Below are 17,381 nucleotides of genomic sequence, written 5' to 3' on the forward strand. Positions count from 1 at the left end.
TAATAACAGATTTCTTCATATTTTGACATAAAAAGTAACTATAAAAAATTGGGAACAAATCGGCGTCTGAGGTTCCCCGAGGTTTACTTGTTAGGCTCTGACACTTGGACTCTTGTTAATGCAAATCCAATTTTTGCCATTTCAGACTCGATCTCTCGTCTATTTGCATTTGATACTTCATTTCTGTCACTGGGTTTTAGGAGTATCTGCGTGTGATCGGAAACGAGTAATTAAAAATTAAAAATATGCGGTTACTAAAGCGCGTCATTCTGGACGCGCTGCTGTTTTCTTCGAGTTGTTTCGTGGATTTTTTTTTTCTTTCTACATAGAGTATAGGTTGCTCAGACGTCTGAAATATTTCTCGGACAAAAGCCGCGACACTCAGTCGATTGCTAATTTACGAGCGGGTGTACAGCAGGATATTCATGTGTGCCACATAATAGCTGATTTCGTTATTCACAGATATAGCATTATCTCGATTCTCACCGCGCTTGAATTCATTTTGTTCCGGAAGAAAGACGCAACTCGTCCCAGTTCCGCGTCCCTATCTGTATAATTACAGTGGTTATATTTTTCTAATCGCTGTACGGGGATCGCAGAAACGCGCGCACAGCTACGCATGATTCAACAAAGGGTTACCATCATGTACAATGTTGCGTGAACATACGAAAATGTTTTAAAACTTCGAAGAAGTTGAATCCTTTACTTGTTTGCAATAAAACACATAGAAATGAAACGTACGAATGCTTCGGATCAATTCAATATCGATATTTTTCACGTAGTTACATCCGGTTTGAGTTATTGTTTCTTTCGATACCTGTCGTCACATTCTCGCTGTGAGAGATATAAAGCATAAAACGCAAACGTCCGATTGGCTTCCTCCGTTTTTTCAAAAATGGCTGCTTCAACGTGTCTTCGCCTACTTTTTCCTTCACACTCTAGCTTCGCACGACAAAAAATGTACTCACCGCTGATGCCCGGGGCATCGGCAGCTCTGTGCCGTCATTGAGCCTCTCGACTGTTCTCTTCATCCCCACTATGACGTTCGTCATGCGCAGAAGCGCATTATAGCGTTCTGCGCCGCGTCTGCCTGCGACGGGGCGAAACGTTTCCGCGGGTCGCGGTTATCCGCTCGCAGAAACTGATCGATCGACTAAGCGCGTAGCGGCGGACGGCCATTGTGTAAAAAGGACCCATGACGCTCGGATAGTGCACGCTGAGGACCCGGCGCGTAGTTTTACCAAGCTCGTCCTCTTGTGATATTTAGACTGTGCCAATATAGGTGAGTAGCAACACACGCTTCTCGTCTAATTTCCGACGCTCGACACCGCCGCTGTCCGTCGTGTCGTGTGGAATGCCGCACTGTCATGAAAAGTTCGGGGAAAATCAGGTCGTTCTCCGCCATGTCCGCTCGCTCGTCCGCTCTCGTCTCCGACGCGTAGTTTCGGACGTGTCGCCAAATTCGCCGCGTTTCTCTCATGTGAAATCGCCCGGCGCGCTCGCCGCCGCGTCCGGCGCGGCTGGATTTTCCGAGCTTTTTCGGGGCTTTTCGCCATTTTGTCGCCCGTGAGCACGATGTCGGCCATTACGGCGACGCGTATCGGGTCGCAACTCGCGAGCCTGGGCCGGTTTATGACGTCGACGTCGACGACGACGACGCGATGCTTGTCGCGTGCGACGTTTTTAACAGGTTCGCCCTCTCGACAAGATCGCTCGCCGTTTCATCCGGTCGTGCGAAATGTTCTCGGGAATCGAAGATGCGGCTTTTGTCGAACTATCGTGCGAGAGAGAGAGAGAGAGAGAGAAGAGAGAGAGAGAGAGAGACAGAGAGAGAGAGAGAGAAAGAGAGAGAGAGAGAGAGAGAGAGAAAGAGAGATACGACGGACGGAGGTTATTGCACTTTAAACGGGTTATCGTCTAATAAAAATGACGCGCACCGGTGTGTTCGTCTTTCACGGAATTTTCAAGCAAGCGGTATGGCCGCGCGGACGTTTGCATGCACATTCGCGCTTAGGATCCTGCCCGACAATTCATCGTGCCGCGTGCGGGAAGTTTATCGCGCGAGCGAGACGGCGAGGATTGACCATTGGGATTTTTCGTGCGAATTCACGTCCGAGTGCGAACGCGAGCCGCGCGCGTGTTTTTACGTCGTGCGTCGGTCGAAGTTGATAAACAGCGCGGTCCGGTCGATAATACCGAGGCAGAGCTGCGTGTCGCTCTCCGAGCTGAGCGCGATGAGACGCGTGTTGTTTGCAAATCTCGACGGAGTTTTGCTGATCCAATTCGGTTCTCGAGTCGCGCCGGCGGCGCTTCGCTGTGAGACAATTAATCGATTTTTTATTACATAAGCGAGTCGACGCGTTATCGCGCGCGCGATTATCGTGGCCTTCGTTTGTGTCTCGCGTCGTGTTGTGTCCTCCGGCTCCCTGCGCCGCATCTGCATGTAGTTGTCAAGCGCGGCATTCGTATGAAATTACCTTATACTAAGACGGTCCGACAGATGGGATGAAAAAGCGACCGAGGTCGCGCCTGAAAGGGTGAGGGATTTGGGAAACGGTCGTCAGCCATTACTGCCGCCAAGGCGTAATGTCCGCACGAAAAACTACGGAGAACCGCCGCCATGATTATTCCGTGTGAGATTTTCCCGGTATCGATGCGAATCGACGCGACGAAGTCTCGGCGTCTCTCCTTCGCGCCAAAATGGCCCCTGTCAGACGCGTCAGTACGCGTAATTGTTTGTTTTGATTATCGGTGTGCATTACACAAGCAGCGGGAACTTGCGTTTGGAAATTGCATAAAAAGATACCTTCAACGTTCTGCCTTCAACGTTCTGTTTTATCTATTTTTAATTACTGGTTATTTTCTCAAATTAACGAGTTGTAGTACGTCAAGTACAATTAGACGCTCGTTATTCTCGAAGGTGATAATTTCGTAGGAAACATAAAATAGGCGCAAAAATATTTCCAAAGAAGGCGAGGTTCGTGGTCGGTAACATCGCTTATTTTTGCATTAACAGATCGATTTTTATCGATCCGCTAATGCTCGTTCATGGCATTGCGATGAATGAAGAAGCGGAATATGTTCATTGGGATTCCGAATTTAAATTTATTCTAATGACCGAGTGCACGAAATGCAATGAGACATGTCGATAAAATGCACATCGAGTCATAGCGGATATCAATTCGAAACGGTAAACATAACAAGTCGATAGAGTCGAACGTAACACGTCTGTCACCATTAAACTATCATGTTTTCAAACATTGACATGCATCATGCATGATTTTGAGTGCATGCTAATGACAGTGACAATACGAGATAATAAAATAAAAGCTGGGAAACCTTAATCGATCGAACAATTATTTGCCCAACGTTTTGAATAAATTTGAAATAAACGGTTCTAAAAGAAGCTGACAGAGAGCGCTACCTGTACAAAAAAAGCAAATATTCGAGATAAGATTGTGTCAGTCGACTTTAAAGTATGCTACCTTCAACTTTACCTTCTACTTTATTTATTTTTAATTACTGGTTACTGACTGATTATTTTCTCAAATTACTGGTTATTTGCTCAAATTTTCTCAAATTTTCTCAAATTACTGGTTATTTGCTCAAATTAACGAGTCGTAATACGTCAAGTACAATTAGACGCTCGTTATTCTCCAAGGTGATAATTTCGTAGGGAACATTATAATGGCGCAAAAATATTTCCGTCCGATGCGTTCACGATGTTAAAGTCACGTCCCCTTCGAGATGGAATCGGACGCGAGCGGCCGCTATGATGAAATGTCGGATTGGAAATCGCGTACGCGTCTCGGCTCTTCGAGCGTCGTCGTCGTCGTCGTGGTCGTCGTCGTCAGCAGCAGCAGCAGCAGGGCTATTCTCAATCACATCGCAGTGGTGAATTTCCGAGCCACGCGCATGCGCGTCTCTCAGTGCTTTCCTGTTTTTTCCATCTCGTTCATTTTGCGAACGCGTTCCTCTTGCGCGGATCGCGCGCGCCACCTGGTGTGATCGTTTGCCGCGGTCGAGCCAGAAGGCGTTTCGTTACGCCATTGTTGTATGGGACAGCGCTCGAGGCGCGCACCGGGCCTGGGGACGCTCCACGCCGTCTTACCGTTTTTCACCAACTCCATTGCTGTGATATTAGATTGTTTTATATCTCCTTACTGGGTGAGTGAGCTCTAACGTAATTAACCGTAGGCGCGCGCGCGCATGCAACGCGGCTGGACGGGGAACGAACGTGTCTGTCGGAAAGTTACAACGCGCGTGGTATGCGTGAGCAGTCACGATACGGTCGGGCGGGTCCGTTGTTTGCGCGACACGTACCTCCGGTAAAAGACGTCCCGCTTCTCGTGATCGTCGTCTGGCCGTCGGGAATACGAAGAGCGCGAATTTCCCGCGTGGAGAGGCGGCCGTTTGCGATTTCAGTGCCATTGTCCAGACGCGACGCATCAGCGCGGGGAATTCGGTCGACGAGTGTGTGTGTATGTGTGCGCGTGCTCTCTCGAGGCATCGATCGCCACGGTTTTCCCCTGCGAGCTTTTCACCCGTCGCCATTTTGTCCGGGCGCGACCTCGCGAACCGCCATATTGCGATCCACGTCTCGTGCTCCGTTTTTGCGGTTTCCAGGGACGGTGTGGGGCGAGAAGAGCCTAGCGTCGCGTTCCCCCTTCCAATTTTTCCCCCCTTTTCTCATGTCATATCTCTCTCTCTCTCCTCTCCCTCTCTCGCTCACTTTCGCACACTCGCGAGAATGAGAGACGTGCGCGCGCGCACGTCTAATACAATCGGAAAAATTATCTGTCAACAATTTGTTTTCGTTTTCGCTCGCATACACGCCGTCACCCGGCGCCGCATGACGTAACACGCTCTTGTACGAGATAACAATATAAATAGATTACGCAATCGTGCGTAGGCTAAGAGAGGATTGGTTTCTTTATGTTTCTCTTTTTCTCTCTCTCTCTCTCTCTCTATTCTTTTTGCTCTCCTTCTCTTCTCGTTTCCCCTCATTTTCCTCTTCTCCCTACTTCTCTCTCCCCATCTTTTTATTCTCTCTCTCTCACTCACTCACTCACTCACTCACTCACTCACTCACTCAACGATTACGTTTCGCGGCTGCGTACCTCGGCTTCATTCCCCCTGCTGCAATAAGTGTCCAGTTCTCGACGTTCCCCACCTTAGTCGGCCAACGCCGCGTGATCGATTTTCCGTATTTATTACGTGCCTTGCTAATGCAAATCGCGCTGACGTAAATCGAGTTAAACCTGTCCCGGTTTTGTCGCGCCTCGGGCAGCGAGGACCGCCGATCTCGTCATGATGGAAATGCGCGTATCGATCCGTTCAGACGATATGCCATCGTAGTAATTCGCTCAACTGTTCGTTTTCAAGTCGCAAGTTCTCGCAAAGTTCATAATCGCGTGAATTTATACACGTAGCGTTACCTCGAGCTACACTTTTCTGGCATTTTCCTCTCTGCGGTCCCTCGACTCTTGAATTTTGTGGACTTTTTACTTAAACGTTCGTTAGTTGATAATCGTTTTCTTCGCGCAAATTTCGCCAAGAGTATGGCATTTACACGCTCTCTCGATATAAGCTTTACACACGCTTAACACGCGGTGCGTAAAATCTTAGAGAATTTTTTCTTAGCGTACCGTCTCCCCCCGCGAAAAGGCTCATCAGAGGCGGCGATAGCAGCAGCCGCCCCTGAGTCCCAGGGGCCTCCGCGCGGCCGTTATTGCGCAAATGGTGCGCGCAGCCCAGACGCAACTGCGCGTGCGCGGTGCTTGCGCGTCCTCCTGCATCATCCCCACCAGACAGTCCATTACCGTTACGAGGACACGCACAAAGGAAAAGGCCAGAAGAGCGAACCGACCGACGCGCTTGCAGCGCACGGCCATTTTGGAAGCTTCGGCGCTTCGTTGCGGAGCTTCCGCTTGCGTCGTCCTCCCGCGAGGGCCGCGTTGCGGATAAGATTGATAAGAACGAAAGGCAGGGACAGAAACAAGTCGAAACGCGTACTTTCGCGTCGGATACGTTGTCCGGCTCGATGTGCGCGATAATAATCGGTCGCGGGAGGACGAGATAGCATCGGCTCAGTCGATCGATAGCGTGTAGAGAGGTGTTCCGTACTCGTGGCCGGTACGTTTGTACGACGCTCGCATCGCATCATCGTTTCGTTTCTTCACCTGTGCAGAAACGAGGGAACGAAGACAGAACTACCATGGAGGACGACCAGCAGTTCTGCCTCAGGTGGAACAACCACCAGAGCACGCTCGTACAAAATTTCGACACACTCCTCGAAAGCGGGACGCTGGTTGACTGTACCCTGGCAGCGGAAGGTAGATACCTTAAGGCCCACAAGGTAGTTCTATCGGCGTGCAGTCCATACTTTGAGGTGGGTGTAATATTATTTTGTTATCGTTCCAACAGCGTGTTTGCTAACTAGTTGAAAAGATCTTCGATTTTGAAGAGTTGTTATTCTTGCGCTATACAGTTGTCAATACTTTTGGTTTTTGGTATATTGTGTTTTATATGTTGATACGGATACAATTATTAAGTTTGCTTTCTCTTCCGCCCTTTGATTTCCTTCTCACTCACAAGTTTTATATTCTTATATTTGATGCCTGATATCTGTTGTCACAGAAATTGAATAATATCCATCTATAAATTAACATCTGTCATTGCGATAATGTTCAATTTGATCAGTAAATTTGCTCATATTGTGATTTTTATTTTACATTTATATCGGTAAATTATTGTACTATGTGAAAGAATTATGATGTAAGGAAAATAATGCAAAAGAAATCATAATTTTACACCATGAAGCTTTTCCGGCTGCTTCTTTGTCTCATTGGTTCTGTGGGGTTAGATCAATACGAAATATAGTGGAAGGGAGTGAGATGGAGTGACGGGAAGCGAGCGGGAGAGGGGGTCTTAAGTTGAAACAAGATGGCCGTGCTTGTTGAACATTGCCTGGGCAAGAGTATGAGGTGCAGTAGAGCAGAGTGGGGAGCAAAAGCCTGAAGCCCCTCTCCTAGCTCCTCTTGATCAATACAGGGAAAGCAAGATGGCTGATTTCCAGGGCACTTGCCCTGGGATTTTACCCTGATGTGGGTGGGGATGCAGAGCGATAGAGAAAGAGAGAGACTGCTGCATCAATTGGATATGCCACCCTATGAAAATTAATAAAGTGCTCGAACTTGTTTACCATTCCAGAAATAGTAGTTTGTGATCTAACAATGCAATATGGAAAAGTTTTTACATTAATTTATCTGTCCCAATAAATAATTTTTGCAAAAAACATGCACTGTATAACCTGTTACTACCTATTTGAATGATTGTATTTACCACATATTCTTCATTTGCCCCTATATGTTTGTTTTGTAATGTATCATTTTGATAGTAAGTTTTTTTCACATCAAAGTAACATCTGCGTACATTCTATTGATCTTGAGTTATAGATTGCATATAGAAGAATAAATGATGTATTCTTCAAAAGTCTATAGACTTTATACGATTAAATGTTTTTATGAGTAAAGATGTATATCAATACAAAATTTCAAGTATTTCCTTCATCTGTTACATGTTGATTGCTTTTCTAGGTAGAATATGTATTCTCGTGTTACAGGGCCTCCTCAGCGAACACTATGACAAGCATCCAATCTTCATACTTAAAGATGTTACGTTTAATGAACTTAAGGCAATGATGGATTACATGTATAGGGGGGAAGTAAATATTGGTCAAGACCAATTGACACCTCTTCTCAAAGCCGCTGAGTCTCTGCAAATTAGGGGTCTTTCCGATAATAGAACGGGTGAAAGTAGGAAGGCAGACTCCAGGCCACAGAAAACCGTCTCACAACCGACAGCACCGTCGTTAGACATTCCACACACGTCTTCCGGTCTGACGATAGAAAAGAACAGAGTTCCTAGGCAGAGTATGGCACAAGGTACCGTGGGGGATTTACCGGAGGACACGGCCAGTCCGCAAGTTTCGAAAGGGATCTCCTCGAGGTAAGTGCTTGAAGAAAGGACAGTCGTGTTGTACCGATCTTATGCAGATACAAATTGTTTCATTCGAGTACATTGCTGTAACATTCGTCCATTCTTTCAATTCCAGGGAAGGATCTCAAAGTCCTATACTAAGAAAAAGGAAGAGGCTTCGGAGAAGAAGCGCAGGCGAAGATACAACAACAGAAAGCCAAGATGCTTCGAATTCGAGCGATATGCCCCAGCAAATGGGTGGCCCGTCGCTTGGAATCACGCCTGTAGCGGAGGAGAGAGTACACGCAGACCCAACTGACTCTCTCGGCAGGTCAGCTCTGATGACACAGCTAACGAAGCCCGCCGACGAGATGCTGCAGGTAAAATATGCGACTAGACTAGTTCTATAGCACTCGTGTGCCAACGTCTAATAGAAACTGTTGTAAAAAGCGCTGTTTCTTTCGCTCGTTGGTAGAGAAAAATTCGCACTTTATCCTGCTGCTTGGACCATATTCTTTCGTTGCCATTGCAGAGTGGAAACGGTGCGATATATCTTATCGTTCCACCGCGGATTATATGTTTCTTCTCTTTTCTCACTTTTATAAGAAAGGGCTCTCGGTACGCGATGACGAGTCTAACATGCCTTCATATGCTGTAGCTGCCACTTGAAAAACCCGAGCCAAGCGATAATCTCGTCGAGCCAAAGTCTGAATACCTCGAGGAGACCGAGGAGGGCGTCGAAGATTTGACGCTAGATGATGATATGAACGATCTTAACGAGATGGAGCAGGACAACAATCGAGCTGGACCGTCCCACGACTCCTCCCAGCATCCTGGTAATTTAGTAATTCCAATTACCGTTACGATGCTTTTACGACTTTTAGTTTCCTTGTAGCGAGATGCAGGGTTCATTTCTCTCTCACTTTTAGACGTTACGAAACGTTAATGACGTGCGCGTAATGATGAAGTTGCGCATTGTTGATAGACGCGTGCCGCGTGTAAAAATACACAGGGTACTCGGCAAGAAATTTCCGGTATTCCGTATAAAATTACACGCTGCGCTGAGAGAGTCAACGACAGAGTAGCGAATCTTCGATCCAATGAAAACGTTCATTTGGATCGAAGCGGAGCTTTTGATGTCTGTATATGATTGGACAGTGATTCTTGAGCGGGAGTCGCGACGTATGACTCGGGCTGACAATTATGTTTTCACTGATTGTAGACATGTAGGTAGGGCTTGTACGTTGAACGAATGAATAGTTCGGTGTGTCGCGAAGACTCAGTCGTTTGGTTGTTTTGTTTGTTATCTGTTAAAACGGGACGTGTAATAATTGGCCGACACTAGCTTGGGTTTCCTCGTTGCAGGTGGGGGGGCGGGAGCGCGGTCTCGAGGGAATTGGGTTAGTGTTGGTGGTGGTGGCGGTGGTGGTGATAATGGTGGTGGTGGTGGTGGTGGTGCCCTATGGGCTTCCCATTTCCTCGATCTTAAAAAAGTGCCAAACATGAGGCGGCCGCGACCAGACGTTGACGTAGGCGCGTTGCTTAAATCGCTGGCGAACAAGCAGGGCAGAAAGTATAGCTTAGACTCGGTTAAAATGTCCCTGGAGGCAATATTGCTACAGGGGGTTAGCACCACTCAGGCGTCCGAGATGTACGGCATTAATCGTTCAACGCTGCAGTTCTATTTGAAAAAATTGAACGTCGTCCGGAGGAGATGGAGGCAACCTCGTCCCCTGATCCAGCCTAGACAGACTTAGTGTGTGCGTGTGTATGAGCCCGCGATTAATGGAAAATAATAACCCACGCACTATTATTCCACGTCGAGCCCGATCGGCGGCGATTTGTTATCGGTATCATTAAACAATCACGGCCTGTTCGGGGTGTTGTTACGTTTGAAATATTTCAAGACTGATTTGCATCTCGTGTATTTGATCGTTTGGATTAGATCGAACGTACCGAGTAGATTGCATGCATATTGTCTGGAGACACATTCCTTCGTCGTTCGCACCTGTTTGACGTTGAAAAAAGTTATCTCTATCTCTCGAATCGAAACTCTCTGGCAAGAATCACTTCCGAACTAGTCGTTGACATCGTAAATCCAAATGAAATGCGCATGCGAGTTGAAAATACGATGTGCTGCGACTGCGCAGGGTACTTGAACTTGAAATAGTCTGGAAAAGAATTGTCAGTATTATTTGTCTGTTCCTTAAATGTTGCGTATAGACTATCTATAAGCTCCCTCTAGATTGTTCAAAAAAAAAATAAAAAAGAAATAAAAAAAATGTTACGTACAGATGTATGTGCAGATGCGCGCATGCACGAACAGACTGCGGGGCGGGTGCATGCGGGGTATTCCCCGCATGCATCACTTGCCGAGTATTACTTGCTGTAACGAGCCGTGAATAGGGGCGATTTAGGGGTGTTATTGTGTAATATAAATGTATCTTAAGCACGCTCTCGCTGTATAAGGGAACATCGTGCGACTTTTCAATCGTGAAGCCCTGTATTTCGTTACATTTATCGGTCAGTCCTTACATCTGTGCCCAGTATTTTTGTTCCCATTTTAAAGAGTTTACGAATAAAAGCACACCCTTTATCCCTAGAAAGCAATATTTTCACTGACGTACGCGTTTTCTTTTTTCTTTTCTGTTTCCCAAGTCGTGAATCACGACTTTTTCGAGGATGTTCGCTCTCGCAGCGAGTTCATACGACTCTTACTGCGCGCGATTTTGCAAATTTTTACTCAACGCCCACCGTCGCGGAAAGAAAGATCGTACACAAACCGTACAGAATGCCGCATAAGACTTATCGGAGGAATACTTGCCCCTTATTTTAGCAGGCCTTGGGGCGTGGCATGTTACTGGTGACCGAAGTAACGCGGGAGGTGTCGTGGGGTCTGTTGGTGGAGCTCCAGGATCCGCGGATGAAGTGTTTCTCGCAGCCCAGGAGGCTGTTCAGGCCCATCGCGACTCTCAAGGTAGGCTCATCCTCACCATTTTCCATCTGTCTCCGACCCCCGTAACAATAGGCACTCGCAATTGGTCAGACTCTCGCCGACGCTCGGAGGGCTCGTCACCCGTGAATATCTCATGTGCGGAAATGTTTCCATACAGACGACATGCCGGGGATATGCGCAGGTTAATCGTAAAGTCTCACGTGCGATTGCTAAATAACGGAGGAACGCGCCGCACTCCTTGGAATGGGCACGGGGCACGTGTGTGGAAAATTTCAATCTGTGCAACACAGTAGCTCTCTCTTTCTCTCTCTTTCTCTCTCTTCTCTCTCTTCTTTCTCTTCTCTCTCTTCTCTCTCTCTCTCTCTCTCTCTCTCTCTCTCTTTCTCATAATACACGGCAGATACGACAATGGCCCATTCACAAGCGAGTGCGTCGATAAGAGTTACGCTGGGTATGCACGCGCGGGTAATACGTGCCTATTGCGCAGGCGGGCGGAGCTTATTTTTCTTTCGCTGTCAATAACGTGGTTCAACCTAGATTCCGGTGCGTTCAAGTGTAGCACGGTCTCTGAAAGAGCTTTTTATTTTATCTATCAGGGCATGTAGAGCTTTCCGTTATAAATTCTCGAGTTCCTCGTATATGTGTGTGTATATATATATATATACATATACATGTATGTATGTATACATACACATCTTTTTCCTTTTTTTTTAACGTAGCGCCGCGACACGAGGCTGACGTAAGACGTTGCCGTGCGCGCCTCTTCTCTCTACCGCGTCGTATCGTACTCTTCATCGATTTCCCCTTGCGTTTCCCACGAGCTTTTCACCTCGTCGCCGGGTGTAGTCTATGCGCGGTCTTTCCTCTCTCTGTGAGTCGCGGCTCGTCTTCGTTTAGCCTCGTAATACGCGACGCTGCGGCCTCTCTCTCCTTCGAAAGGAGTAAGATCGCGCGGAGAGGACATTCCGCGATCACCATCAACCGAGGAGAACACGAGATCAGTCCTCGTGCCATTTTCTCGTCCCCGTGAAACGGCACGAAAGCGACCATTAGCTAGCTGTGTATATCTCGTTACACGAACGACAGTCGCGCGAAACGATAACAATATTAGTGCACAACCCCCTCCGATCGCGATTAAAATTTTTTTTTTACGCAGATCGAGAATGTAGTAGATGAAGGATGGAGTATCGAAGGCGAAGAGACGGATACAAATTTGGATTGCTCGTGTCGCGAAGCGAAGCGAAATAAGTTCGTCGGTAGTTTTCCCAGTCTTTCGGTCTCCCGCGCATTTTTCGATCTCTCTCGCGAGGAAGCGTCAGCGGCGTTTCGCCAATTTCGAAACACACGTTGCTAGATGAGACGATGAAGTCGCGCGTCACGAGTGACTCGACACACGTGGGTGTAAAGATCAGTAGGTAGGTAGGTAGGTAGGTAGGTAGGTAGAGATAGAGATAGATGGATAGATAGCTAGGCAGGCAAACAGGCTGGCAGGGGCTCTCTCTTTCTCTCCCTTCTCTCTCAATGATCTCTACCTTCGAAACCGGTCCGCTCTTTCCACGTTTCACGCGAGCTTCCACGAAGTTGAGTAATGCGTCGTCGCATGATAAATTCAAACGTGTTCGGAGCTTCGACACGTAACCGCATTGTAAAAAAAGCGATTTTACGATCTGTGGTCTTATCATTACTTCCATATGGAACGACGAACGTACCGCGCTGGAATTATTCACGGAAACCCTGAAGCCGGCTGCGCGCGGGTCATGTCGACTCGCGTGCGTGCGTGCGTGCGTGTGTGCGAGCGAGCGTGCGACTTTTCTACGTTTTCACGACCGCGCCCATCGTATAGGTGCCACGCGAAGCGGAAAAACGACGCAGGAAAATTCCAAGGCCGCCGCGCAGTTTCGGCGCGGCCTTCTTGTTGCTATGGGAAATCGAAGCCGTGGGGCAACGCGAGAGAGCTTCTCCGAGGAATGTACCGGTCGGGAAGGGGAGGGGAGAGGGGGTGGTCTCTCTCCGTCTCGATTGCGCGGAGAGTGGCAACCTCTCTTTCCCTCTCGGCTCTTTTCCTTCGCCGCCGTGCGCGCGCGCGCGCTTTACTCGCACGACGTCTTTCGAGAAATTCGACGCCGCGAAGCGAGGTTCCTTCATCGTTTTTCGGTTTACATCGCTGCTGCGCAGCGACGCCAACGCGCACGTGGCGATCGTTTTACGCTGATCGTCGCGAGAAGCCGGTTTTATAGTCGCGTCGTTATAAAATTTTCCGGCGCGCGTTCTAGAATTCCGATTGTAGTATATCTAATCGGCGAGTATTATTCAGGCCGATTGTGCGACTCGAGGTTGCGCGCTATACAGTTGTGCTCGATAATCGATAAAGGAGGAAGAGGCGACTTCTCCAGCCAAGGTCGATCAGTTGAAATGGCGATTCGATCAGATGCTTCCTCTATTTTTACACACCGGCTAACGTTACATCTCGATCAACAGGATTTATTTTATCGCGCTGAGCAGGCAGGATTTTTCCGTCGCGACTAGTCGCAATAATCTATTTATCGCGGCCTCCCGATCGTTCCTTTCTTTTTTCTCTTCTTTTTTTCTTTTTCGTGAGACCACGCTCCGCGTGTGTGTGCGCGTGTAAGGCTCATACGGACAATTTGGTCGAGACGTTCCCACGAAAACTCGCTGGCCTTGGGCCTGATAGAGCTTAGAACGCGAACGCATGGAGGGGAAGTGTGAACGCGCGCGCCGGGGGAATCTCTCTGTCGCGGCGGAAAGAGAAGGACGAAAAACGAGCTAGCGAGCGAGCGAGCGAGCGAGCGAGCGAACGAGTGAGAGAAACGACGTGACTGACGTCGCGATGATTGCGCGGAGAAGATACGTATATTGCGGAGGCCTACATCGACTGACTCTCTCATAGGCGGGGGGATCCGGCAAGGTCACGGAAGGTTCGCGGAGACTCGCGGTATAAAATCAACGTGCGCATTGTGGCCGTGATCCTAGACCCGTCACGTGACGACAGTGTAGAGAGCGACTTGGCAACGCGAATAAAGCGCCTCGCACGCACGGCTTTCTTTTATCTCGCGCTTGCACACATTCGACGTTGGCTTATTCGCGCGCGCGCGCGTGTGCGTGCGTGCGTGCGTGCGTGCGTGCCATAGGGCGACCGTATCTCCGAAGTCAAGCCCGTTTTCGATTATACGTTCGACATACGATCGTTGATATGAGATGATCGCTGATGAGTCTCGCGTCATGCACGTTTTACTCGGCGCGGCCGAGTGGGAGTTGCGTGCGCGTTCGGCCAAACGCAAGCGCGCGCGTGCGCATTTGATCGGACATTCGTGGACGTGTGACTCGCCGACGTCCGGCCGTAAAACGCCAGCGACTTACGCAACTTCCACATGACGAAGAACATTCGAAAAAGAAGAGTCAACGGAGTCATTCTTATTCTTAGTAATGTCGGGTGATGTACGCGGTCTCTTAGGAAGCGCGCGATAATGAAGGAAAAACCAGCATCGTCGGTCGCGATAAGTTTGTCGGGAACGGCGCTCGCGAAAGGAATAGGAAATAAGGAGATTTCGAAATTGGAGAAATGAAATAGGAAGAAAGAAGTAGGACAGTTTTTATCGGCCGACGAGGGTGCGTTGGTCGCGCGGCGCTCTCTCGGAACGATCTTCGAATTACCGGCGGCTACAACAAGCGTCGCGTCCGCCCGAGACGGAGAGCAGGAGAGATAGCTCAGCAGAAAATACAATAAAATCCTCCGTCTCGAGATATATGACCCAGATTCATCGCGATTTCGCGGCACAGGGGCGTTGAACCGTATCGGAGCGACGGTGCGGCATTACGTAACGATCAGAGCCGTGTCGCAGCGCGCTAATGACGCGCGATATCGATGCGAATTTTGCTCCCGACGAGATAGTGGAAGATCTTGTGGCGTCGCATTTCGCGAATATTGTTAGACGCGCGTAACAAGAAACGCTAATGAGTCGGAGGTCGAAACTCGCGCTCGCGATAGCGACATGTGGCGTCGCCGTGTCGCAGGTTGTTACGAGTTATCGTAGGTTGCTTAGTTTGTCGTAGGTTATCTCGGAACATCGCGGTCTTTTCGGAATCTTCTCCCTTTCGAGAACGGAAGATACGCGCATTTCGGCCGTCGTTGTTTGTAGTTACTTATCCGGCAATGCGTGTGTGACGTCACCGCGTAAGATCCCGACCGACGCGGGAATGGAGGCCCGAAGGTGGCATTTAATCGACACGAGTGCATTACTCGGCGCGATTACGCGACACGGTTGCGAACGAACGGAAATTCGAACGGGAAGAAACGTCGCGAGAGAATAAAGCGGTCTCATGGCCGCCGTGTCTCAGTTTGACAACCGCATGCCGAGACGCCGCGCGGCCAGCTGCCTCTCACACCGCGCTGCATCTGCCAGCCGGTCGACAGCTGCTCGCAACGCGTTAGCAGATGCAGTTGTGTGTGTGTGTGTGTGTGTTCGTGTGTGGGTGTGTGTGTGTGTATGTGTGCGCGCGCGCGCGAGAGAGAGAGAAAGAGGAGCCGGTCGCGCGCGGCCCAGATGGCGGAGCGGAAATCGCGCGCGCATCGGCCGCCGCATCCTTCGCGAATCGGAGGAAACTAGGGATCCGCGCGCGTGGGACTTCCTCGGAGCGAAAAGAGCGGAGCGTGTTGCTCCGCAAAGCGGAAGACGGCGCTCTCGCCAACTCGAGAACTAACGCGACTAACGGTATGCTTTAGTTTCCCGGTTCTCATTGAGGCGCGATAGTTCAGACCTTCTCAAGACATCAAAAGAGAGAGAAAGCGAGAGAGAGAGAGAGAGAGAGAGAGAGAGAGAGAGAGAGAGAGAGAGAGAGAGAGAGAGAGAGAGAGAGAAATATGCTGGTTTGTTTTGTCCTGCGAGAAGAGGATAGGTTAGCCTGTTAGGCAGGAGGAAGAGGAGGAGGGGGTTTTGTTTGCCAGACGCGAGCGCGGGAGTTTCCGTTTTGTATTTTTTTTCTCTTTTTTTTCTTTCCTGAGTAGTTTCTAGGATGTATATGATCGCCCTAACGAGGTGATCCGACGCGGGAGGCAAGGTAATTTCGGAGAGAGAGGAGCGACCTCTCTGTCAATGCTAGCGTTGCTCAGTGTAACAATCTCAGACTCGAATCTTCGTCGCGATCTCGCGCGCGGCGATTTCGACACGCGCGGATTCTCATTCCATTTCCTTTTCGTGTTTCGCTACCGTCACGCGCCAGGTGCGCACACAATCGCGAGAGCTTCTCCCTTTTGCCGGCTCGTTTGCCAACGATCGGCAAGCGAGAGTAGAAGAGTCGTGTCTCTCCGTATTTTTTTTTCTTCGTTTCTCACGCACACGTCGGTGTATACCGTCGTCTCACCTATGTGGTGTACCGCGCACGCGCGCGCGTATACTTGAAGAAAGAAAGACATCGGACAGATGCTCGCATTGATAGCGAAGGTCGTTTTTTTTCACCGTCAGAGACTTGTTGCCTTGAATCTAGTTTCCGTGCGGACCGTTTGAAGGAAAAGCCAGAAAGGAAAGCTGTGGGCCTCTCGGAGAGCCGAATACTTGAATCGCTTCCTTCGAGGTACCGCGATATCGATCAGACCGTTTTGTTATTTATTTTTTTTTCTCTTTAATTTTTTCCACGGACTCCGCTGACCTCGAAAGAGCACACGCGCGGTCTATCCGTTCTGTTTCAAGTTTTACCTTGAAAGCTCTCTCGTACACTTACACGCATACACTTTTATTCGTTACAGTTTTGTTTTTCTTATGTATGCATTCTTATACTTGGAAACGCGTACTCACAAGCATGTTCATACACACATACATACATATATACACACAACACATACACATGTACATGTTGCTTTTCGAGTTTCGCGATCGGTCGCAAACTACGAACGATGACATGCTCGCGATCGTTAGGGCCGGAGTTGCGCCACGTTGTTTGCAGCGCGTAGACCTTTCTTTTTTCTCTCTCTCGTGAGTTTCTACCGTGAAGACACACGAGATACGTTCTCGGCGACAACGGTAAAGGTAAACGTGCGCATATTTGCCCGAAGGAACGTCGCCGAAATTCTCTTATTCTTTCTCTCTCTATCTATCTGTCCTATCTATCTATCTCTCTCTCTCTCTTTCTTTCTCTCTCTCTCTCTCTCTCTCTCTTTCGTTTTCGTTTCCCTTTGCGTGGACACAGTCCGCCACGCAGTACACCTTTCTCTGGAAACTTTCGGCCGTTTCTTCCGGCAACAACGCTCGCATTTGCCTCTGCCAGTCCGGGACCGAGAGTTATCCTCAGATCCCAGAGATAACGAAAGAGACAAAATCCAGCCCACTGTAGCCGTGACGTGTTTTTTTTGTTGGTGAACGGCACGATGATGTGTCGCGAAACGGGGACGCAAAGATGCGTGCGCGTGCGCGCGCGTGTCAAAGCAATGCAC

General features: G+C 48.9%; 1 protein-coding gene across 50 annotated transcripts in view; it reads left to right on the forward strand.

The window, feature by feature from the left end:
- Nucleotides 1-1,100: 1,100 nt before the first annotated feature.
- The window catches only part of LOC105183462 (longitudinals lacking protein, isoforms A/B/D/L), a 207,640-nt gene continuing 191,359 nt past the window's right edge, over nt 1,101-17,381 (forward strand). For 48 of the 50 annotated variants that reach the window (XR_003113695.1, XR_003113694.1, XM_011141626.3 and 45 more), the window contains exons 1-6: nt 4,005-4,167; nt 6,191-6,391; nt 7,625-8,010; nt 8,117-8,360; nt 8,639-8,816; nt 10,817-10,957. Coding sequence is in view for 48 of the 50 variants with exons in the window: in XM_011141626.3 (XP_011139928.1) it covers nt 4,057-4,167; nt 6,191-6,391; nt 7,625-8,010; nt 8,117-8,360; nt 8,639-8,816; nt 10,817-10,957 (1,261 nt within the window). In the remaining 2 variants the exon portion in view is untranslated. Of the gene's footprint in view, nt 1,283-4,004; nt 4,168-5,353; nt 5,373-6,190; nt 6,392-7,624; nt 8,011-8,116; nt 8,361-8,638; nt 8,817-10,816; nt 10,958-17,381 lie in introns of those variants that run through there. The other 2 variants (XM_011141584.3, XM_025303829.1) reach the window with 2 other exon arrangements.

This window comes from Harpegnathos saltator, unplaced genomic scaffold (genome assembly GCF_003227715.2).
Source record: "Harpegnathos saltator strain DR-91 unplaced genomic scaffold, Hsal_v8.6 scaffold58, whole genome shotgun sequence".
In the NCBI taxonomy this organism is placed as follows: Eukaryota; Metazoa; Arthropoda; class Insecta; order Hymenoptera; family Formicidae; genus Harpegnathos; species Harpegnathos saltator.